General features: G+C 37.7%; 1 protein-coding gene across 2 annotated transcripts; it reads right to left on the reverse strand.

Moving 5' to 3' along the window:
• Positions 1 to 426: 426 nt before the first annotated feature.
• LOC139901112 (uncharacterized) lies at positions 427 to 8,329 on the reverse strand. Of its 2 annotated transcripts, none has more exons than XM_071883850.1 (10): positions 7,865 to 8,329; positions 7,545 to 7,624; positions 7,021 to 7,199; positions 5,337 to 5,808; positions 5,121 to 5,248; positions 4,865 to 4,924; positions 4,736 to 4,786; positions 4,322 to 4,392; positions 3,934 to 4,085; positions 427 to 3,026 (listed from the first exon to the last, which is right to left on the reverse strand). In XM_071883850.1, the coding sequence occupies exons 1-10, from the start codon at positions 8,140 to 8,142 to the stop codon at positions 577 to 579; spliced, it is 3,921 nt and encodes a 1,306-aa protein (XP_071739951.1). In that variant the 5' UTR covers positions 8,143 to 8,329; the 3' UTR covers positions 427 to 576. The 2 variants fall into 2 exon arrangements, with proteins under 2 accessions (XP_071739951.1, XP_071739952.1); XM_071883851.1 differs by lacking the exon at positions 7,865 to 8,329 and adding an exon at positions 7,722 to 7,752.
• Between the last annotated feature and the right edge of the window lie 823 nt (positions 8,330 to 9,152).

A 9,152-nucleotide genomic window follows, 5' to 3' on the forward strand; every position in this document is an offset into this window, starting at 1 on the left:
AGAGTTTTTAGAAAGTTACCCAAACGAGATGAAGTTGGTATCAAATTGTAGAGGATGAAGAGAGGATTCCAAATATGTAATTTGTTTTGTTGTAAGCTTCCTAGATCGAATTTGGATGATGAATTTGTGAATTTGGTGTTTGAGTTCCAATAATGGAAATAGAGAGAAAAAGAGAAAGAGAGGCGGGAGTGAATGAGTGGTGGTAGTGGTGGGTTGACTAGTTGACCTAGTCAACTAGTTTGCCCAGCAGCCAACTTTGGTCCCTCAAGTTTCAAAGCGGGTGCGAGAATTAACCAAACGAATATTTTAAAACGCTCGAGTAAACGAGTGATGTTATAATTAAATAATGGGAATATTATGAACGTTAGTCAATGGAAACCACGAATTTAAATAACGAAAGATATTAAAAAAAAAAAAAAAGACGGTGTTAAAATTAAATTTAACGAAAAAACGCGGGATGTTACAAATTACAAGTCATAACTCCATATGAACTTCATCTAGACATCGTCATACTACAAGACAAATTGACTACACAAAAAAAGGCAGGTCACCAACTCAACAAACCACCATCAAAATTTACCTGTCTTGTGGGTGCAAATAGTTACAGGCAGACCCTTTCTTGCAACGCCCACTTTCGTAAAATTTACAAACACGCTGTCCTTTAAATGATGGCGACCGGGAATAACCACTTCCGTTACCACCGCTACTACCAAATGAAGACTGTCTACTCCATGAAGATCTACTGTTTCGACTATATCCTGAATCTTCAACATGGTGACCCCGTTCCCTAGGACTGATACTAGTGTATCTATCTCTACCCCCACTAGACCTTCTATGGTGCGAGTCACGCGATACGTTCTCGCTCCGGCTAGCACTAGTGTGGGAGTGGACTCGACCTGTACTTGTGGTTACTTGACACGGTCTTCCAGATACTGCCCTTCTTGAATCAACCACGTCCAATCCCGTTGTTGTTGGTGGTGGTGGAGGAAGTGGCAACAGTGGCGGTAGTGGTTGTGGCGGCGGTGGTGGTGGAGGTGGTGGCAGTGCATCCTCTGGCAGGATAAATTCACCTTCCTCGGCTTCTGAAAAAACATGACGGGCCTTCATTCTGGCTACCTCCGGTTTTGTATACTCACCCTCTTTCACTTTAGACTTCCTTCCTTGTCGTGATTCCTCCCCGTGGTGGGCCATGACAACCGTATGACATTTTGACTTTTCTTCAATTCGATTATTTTTTATCTTGGTTTCTCGTTCTCCCTCTTGTGATTCCGCCCGGTTGTGGGGCATGTCAACTGTACAATATTTTGACTTTTCTTCGTTTCTATTATTTTTTATCCTGGTTTCTAGTTCTCCCTCATCAGCTTCTGCCCGGGTGGAATCATTTAAATCAATCATGTCTTGACGGGGTGGTTGGAGCTCAGACCCACCCGTTTCAGACCACTTAATACCCATGTTATCCGAACTTGTAGTTTGAGGTATACTAACATCACAAGTGGATTTGGTTTCGAGCCCGAAAGAGAACTGTAAACCCGTTGATTCACGACCTACCTGTATATCTACAGTGGAGCTAAACCCATCACTCCTTGTACACTGATCAGTAGTCGGACTGAAATCATCAATTGATCCGTTAAACAAATCCTCAAGAAAACTATTCCTTCTAGAAGTAGGTGAGGGCCCACCATTTCGAGACTCCATTGCATCAACTTCAGCTAAAAGATCTGATACAGATTCCTCCGCCAATGTACTAAACTCGATTGTTTCACCAAGTCCATTCCATGATGGCAAACCGATAACATGGTCCATAGTGGAGTTTGAAGTAGGAACTTGGCCCATAGTGATGTTTGAAGTAGTAACTTGGTCCATAGTAGAGTTTGATGTAGTAACTTGGTCCATAGTGGTGTTTGTAGTAGCAACTTGATGATCCGATACACGACCCGATTCACATCCCCCGGGTTTTACGAAAGCAGGAGGATATCTGCCCCATTCATCAGGTGTTTCAGGAAGTTGGGTCCCACCAATTACTAGACTTAAAGTGGTACTCCAGTTAGGCGCGTTCGCCGAGTCTTGAACCAGAAGCTTTGACTGGTCCTTGTTTCCAGTAACTTGTATTTTCTCGTTTTCATGACTTTCCTTCTTCAGTACAGGACTTGGCAAATCAACAAGAGACACCTCTGAACCAGTAAAAACTGAAGAAACTTGATTGATATCAGGCATAATTTCGGTATCAAATTGTTTGGTTGACTGATTCATATCAGGCATAATTTCGGTATCAAATTGTTTCGTTGACTGATTGATATCAGGCATAATTTGGGTATCAAAAGGTTTGGTTGACTCATTTGTTTCGGGCAAAGAAGCAACAGTTGGGGGATTAGAATCTAAATTATCTGGTAACTTATCAAGATTGACAGAATTTATAGCATATGAAGTTGCAGGAATGGTAGATGGTGGAACTGGACTGGAAACAGAGATACTCTCACTTTCATTACCAACTTTGGTATCGCAAGCTACGTCATTGTCTTTATGAAACTGTTCTTGCAATACCTTGTTTAAAAGTAACGAATCAGCCTCTCGACCCGCCCATATCATCATATCAGCAGGAAAATATCCACTTGTACTCCATTTCTGCAGCTGTACTATAGAAAAGGGCCCTTGAACATTTCCACTAGGATCTCGATAATGCCATACGTTATCATTGACAGATGGATTGCCAGACATAACGGGAGCTGAAGGTGCTGATTCTGAAACATTGTTGGATAACGATGAACTCACAGTAGCTTCGGGATTGCATTTTGAGATTGTTGGAACATTACAACCACCCTCGTTCGGTGGTCTCCCCGGGCTACTTGACCTATGCACATCCTTTTCTGTGTTTGATTGCTCTGTAACCTTAATAGAATGCTCCTTAACATGTGTGTATGTTGTGACACCAGAGTTTGTGGGTTGATCCTTCAAAGTTTCGGATCTCTTTTTAGAAGTGATTGTATTCCTGCCACTGACCCAAGGAAACTTTGGCTTCTGATGTTCTCCTGGAAAGATTCACAGCACTATTCGTTAAAGATGTCAAATGTAAAACTAAAATGGATATGTTCACCTAAATAGAGATGGAAAAAAACCCGTAACTGACGGGAAACCCGATATTTTTGGGCCGGATTTGGGCCGTGAAATGGATCTTGGGCCGGGTATGGGATGGTTCTTAATTTTTTTGCGGGTCCGGGGATGGTTTTAAACATAAACCCGATTACCCGGCCCGTATGCCCGAAAAAAGACCCGAGTACATATAGCCGGCCCGCACACCGGATTACCCGACCCATAAACCCGACTACTCGTCCCGTATACCTGACCCTTATACCCGAAAAATCGAATATCCGATGAAAAACGCGCTTACCGGATAGTTTGTAATTAAATGGGACCCGAATACCCGCCGGAAAACCCATTTATCCGCTAGTTAGTAACTAAATAAGCACCAGGTTGGGTCCGGGTTTGGGGCAGGTTTTTTTATCGGGTTCGGGTCTGGAATTACCTAGACCCGGCCCAAACCCGACCCGATGCCATCCCTACACCTAGAGGTGGCAATTTCGACCGTTTATATGCAACTGGGACAATTTGGAATACATTTTGTCAATGATACGTCTGACTATATGAGTTAAGCTAAAAGATTTAGCTGAATGAAAACAGGTGAGAGGGTCAAACGCATTGAAAGTATCCAAAATGCATTCAAGTATATAAACCTTCTAAATCGCTTGGAAATTGTTTTTGTAGTAATACACTTTCATTATCATACTTGGCTCACCAATTCTATATTATTTTTAAGTATGGATAACATAATGTATACTAAAAAATTATGCGTTTCGACTCATTACCCGACTCGCCCATAATGGCAGGCCTTATGTGCAACTACACAAAAAGACTACTTTGAAAGGGCGTTGAACAAACCTTGCTCATTGTTAAAATACTCCTCTGTGTCATCAGATTCATAGTCAGGATTCATTTTTGGATCAGAATGGACCTCTGGAATTTCCCGCAATCTGCGTTCGCGCTCCTCGGGTGTCTTCAAAAGTTGAAGTTTCTTCAAACAGTCTTTAAGAGTGGAATCCGTCAAGGAATTCAGATGAAATAGAACATAAATGTAAAATTAGGGGCATCGGTTAGCAGAGCAAGAGAACTTAATAACAAAAGATTTAACATATATTTAATAGTATAGTGAGACAAGTTAACAAGTGAATAATGACAAATGCATGAATGAAAGCACAAAGAAAAATGAATTATCATGGGCTAAACCGAATGAAAGAAAAGAAATAAGTATGGTGTAATTAAAGGATATCCCCTTTTTTGCCCTTTTTGACTTGCGTGATCACGCAGTTGGCTGAGCTGCTGCATCTCGGTTTCCATCCTCTACTACATCACACAAGTAAGAAAAACCATTTCATTTAAGCAACAAACAAACCACATCTCTTATTAACTTATTAAAGGATAATTTGAGGGGTTGTTTATATCAACTGGTCAAGGAATTTTTTAACCCTATCACTAATAGGTAAATTTTGAACTGGATTATAATAATTTAAGCTTCCAAATTAACATGCATATTAGCTATTAAACAACATTTTTATTAAAACGGGCAAAACTACTCGTAACTAAACATTTTTCTTGGAAAATATTAACCCTTCAATTCAAAGTTACAGGTTATCATTGAATGTTCAAGCACTAAATCTCATTATTTTGAAAACAGATAACTCACATCGTCAATCAGCACTGGCTGAAGGGCCGTTGCCTTCTCTTGTATCTCACCCTAAATCAGTCACAAACATGGCATTAGCAAATACAGGGTTTAGAAAAATAAAATAAATAAATGTAAAAAAACACTTACTACGGTAAAACACCTCACAAGCCCACATCTTATACTCTCTCGCAAACGTCTGCACTCATCCTGAAAAAAGAAAAAAGAAAGAAAAAAAAAAACTGTATCTTATCCTTTTATACTGAAACAGTATTTATATAGTGTAAAAACAAGCAATATAGTACAAGCAATATAGTAGGTAGCATTATGTACATACTTATAAGTTACAATTGCAGGGGTTTAGTCTCCTGTACACTAAAAAAATTTTTTTTTTTTTTTTGCTCACCTCAGATAACTCTTGGTTAGAAATTATATCAATTGACACCTTCTCCTTTTTGTCCAAGTTCAATACTTCAAGCATAACATCTACCGATTTATCACCAATTTTATAAGGTACATCCACCTTAATCGTACCTGTAAAAAACAGTTGTAAATTTTTTTACAGAAATCGTTGCATCACGTAACACTTCTTGCAAATGGTACTGAAATTTTATTGCATTACCTACTACCTGTACAAGCCTATACATATCATCCTTCTGATCACTGCCAGATATTTTAATTTGCACAATCGACCCAGCTACCTTTTCAGAAAAGTTTTCACTATCTTCGATAAGGCTCTCCATTAATTTACGCTTCAGGTATATCAAATTCATATTATGCACATCAATTGCAGCAAATTCATCAATTTTTTTCTGTTTTTTGCATTGTTCACCATTTGTTTCCTCATCTGTTTTTTTTCTTTTGGATTCGTTAGCCTCTAGATTCGCCAAAGCTAACTCAGATGTAATGCTTCTTCGACCACTAGCAGTAATATGTGAAATAGTGGGTCCGATGGTCGCAGTTGTAGATATTTTCCACGGATTCTTAGCTTGAGTAAGATCATCAAGGGTTAGAGATAAGTTTTGTTTTAGGTATACCCAATATACCTTAAAGAGGTACTCCCAACTGTTTTTGTCATCAAAATCCACCTTTGCCTGGAAAAACATGCAAATGGGAACATATAAGCAAAATTATTGAATGAAGAGAACAATATTTAAGTCTCAAAAAAATAGGTTGAAGAAATCGGAACTCGGGGAGTTCTTGGCGGGACCATTTCTTGGAGTTCTCGGAGAACTCAGGGAGTTCTCGGCAGTTGACTTTCGTTGACTTCTGGGATAATTTTATGTAGCCGAGATTTGACCAATTTTTGGCCGAGAAACTCAATTTATCGGTCGTTGACCGATTAAACAGATCGTTGACCGATTTTTTGGCCGATTCCAAAACGAAAACGAGAACTCGGCAGCAACTCCAAAACGATTTCTCGGCGAGAACTCGACCGATTTTTCCGATTTTTGTAACCTTAAAAATAGTCTACTATACAGCATCAAGTAAGCTACATTAGGTAGATCCATCAATGGGTCGGGACTTGATCAACATCCTATCCAACCATTTATGTAATTTAGCGGGTCAAAAGCTTGATCCATTGATCTAGCAAGTGATCCAACAAGTCCACCCAAATAGGCAGATCAAAACTTGAGTCAATTCATTATGCATCTCTATCAATCCATTCATTAATAAAACTAAAATGTTCAATCTTATTATTGTAGTATTTTGATTTTAGTTCCATTTAAATATTTAGAGGGGTGAATGTCACAAAACAGCAACATACTCACTTTGCTTCATGATAGTATGTGTGATATTTGAAATGTTCTTTTTTACGTTTGTAATATGTATATCCTATTTGCAGTTCATTACGCCGGCCAATGTCAAAACCAACATACTCTCATTTGCGTTGAAATATTATATATTTTAGAAACAATCCAACTTCTCATCCTCAAAAGACGCTTAATGACCATATTGAGAAATATAGAATGGTGTGTGATGATTACTTTCAAGTTGTGATCATTTACAATTGTCTATTTGTTTCTGAATTACATATAACCATATAGAAAGATGGTTCTTATATATCCACGTCTGTTTTCTAATTCTACACTTTACATACTAATGACCCCCCAAACAATAAGATGTTCAACTTTCGGTACTGGGTCATCGAGCATATTATGATGCATTACCTAATGTAGCCAATACAATGCATTTAGTTGGGTCACCTTACAAATGGAAGGAATCATTAGCCGATCTAATCCAAATCTGAACCACTGACACACCACATATATTAAGTGCATATTAAAAAATACAGTTTCGCTTACCGTTGCATCACCCTTATTTTCAATCAGCATGATCATTTTCATGCAAACTGTACAAAATCCTTTATCACCTCTAACACAGACATAATCGGACGTTTTAATGCACCCTTTGCACAATGAATAAGTACATGTATAACACATATGGTAGGCTGTCTTCTCGCACATGCTACAGATATGCCAACCTAAGATTCATATGAACACAAAAATATTAATAAATCTTGCAATTCACTCACAAATACTGTACTATTGATAGAAAAGTAGTTTCAAAGGACACTGAATTGCTAACTTTTGGTCTAAACTTAAGATTAGAAGTCAAGTAACTTCATTCATAGATTTTATATTTTTTTTTAAACTAACGCAATTGCAAACTAAATAAATGCACACAATCTAAAATACATGACACTTAAAGGCATTCATGGAGAGAAACATATAATAGATTGACATCGTTAACGTGTATTCTGTAGTAAAAGAAATATGTTACATAAATCATAGACTCATAGCAGTAATAAACATAAACAGCAACATACCACAGTTCCATTTAGCTTTGGAGCGAAAAAATGCTTCATCGCGCTTGATACAAGCAGCATGATATGCCTTTGGACAGCCCCTAAACTCAAATAAAGAAACATAATCACTTGTTCATCAGCTTAAAAGTGTATATATCCGTATATACATATACTTATAACTTGTATTACTACATTTACCTGATGTTATCATCATCTTAGCTAAAATAAACCCTCAATAACAAAAATGCTAACCACATGCAGGCTCAATAGATACACACACATTATGCATATCAAACACACTAAAAAGTGACATCAAAAAGAGTAAAAGAATCAGCACAAACCGGCGATCACAGAGCACGAGACTTCCACCATCAAAGCAAATAAAACAAACATCTTCTTCTTCATCTTCTCCTTTACTCTTTTTAACCGCGTGTTCCTTCGCCTGAACCTTAGGCGGCCGTCCACGTTTCCTCTTCACAACCACATTACCTGCCTCCGACTTCACTCCACCATGTGCCACAACCGTCGCCGGAGCTCCGACGATCTTCGTCACATCACCGTCGGTTTTTTGAATCGGTTGACTTTGACTCTCAGATCCTGAATTTTGAACTCCCATCATATGGAAGCTAAATCGAATTAAATGAGCTAGGGTTTAAATTAGCTCGTGGAGAAATGAAATGAAGAAACCCTAGAAAGATGAAATTGCGTAGATCAGATAGATAGAAATGGAAATGAAATTGGATTGGGGGGAGTCTGTGAATTAAATTAATTGGTGGGTGAATTTAGGCGATTTACGTAACTGTAACTGTAGAAATAGTTATTGATTGGGGTTAATCGTAAGCTTCATATATATATATATATATTATATATATATATAAAATATAATAATATATGTGTGTGTAAGCTCGTTTAGGCTCGCGAGCTTAAACGAGCTCGACTTCTAAAGCTCGAGCTCGAGCTCGTTTAACAAACGATCCCCAACTTAGGCTCGAACTCGAGCTCGAACTCGTTTAGGCTCGGCTCGAATCGAGTTTTTAACGAGCCGAGCTCGAGTAGCTCATGAGTAGCTCGGCTCATTTACAGCTCTACTTTAACTAATATAATATATATATATATATATATATATATATATATATATATATATATATATATATATATATATATATATATATATATATATATATATATAGTGAAATGATCCGGAGAGAACTAAGGATATGAGAGAACTCATAGCACCAAAGGGTTTAGTAGAAGGGTTTAGAATTGGGGTTTAGAAATTATGGTTTAGATTGAGTTTTTAACACGAACGGTTTAGAGTTTAGAGTTTAGGGTTTACGGGTTTTGGGTTTAGGGACTAAACCCAAAACCCAAAACCCTAAACTCTAAATCGGGCTAAATTTTGAAAAAAATTCGGAAAAAAAAAATTACGAATTTTTTTTTAAAAAAAAAAGTCGATATGCACAAAAAAAAAAAGTCAATCTGCACAACAACAAAAAAACTGCAAAAAAAAGTCAATCTGCACACAGATTGACTTAATCTGCACAAAAAAAATCAATCTGCACAGTAAAAAAAGTCAATCTGCAAAAAAAACTGCAAAAAAAGTCAATCTGCACGCATATTGACTTAATC

This window comes from Rutidosis leptorrhynchoides, chromosome 3 (genome assembly GCF_046630445.1).
Source record: "Rutidosis leptorrhynchoides isolate AG116_Rl617_1_P2 chromosome 3, CSIRO_AGI_Rlap_v1, whole genome shotgun sequence".
In the NCBI taxonomy this organism is placed as follows: Eukaryota; Viridiplantae; Streptophyta; class Magnoliopsida; order Asterales; family Asteraceae; genus Rutidosis; species Rutidosis leptorrhynchoides.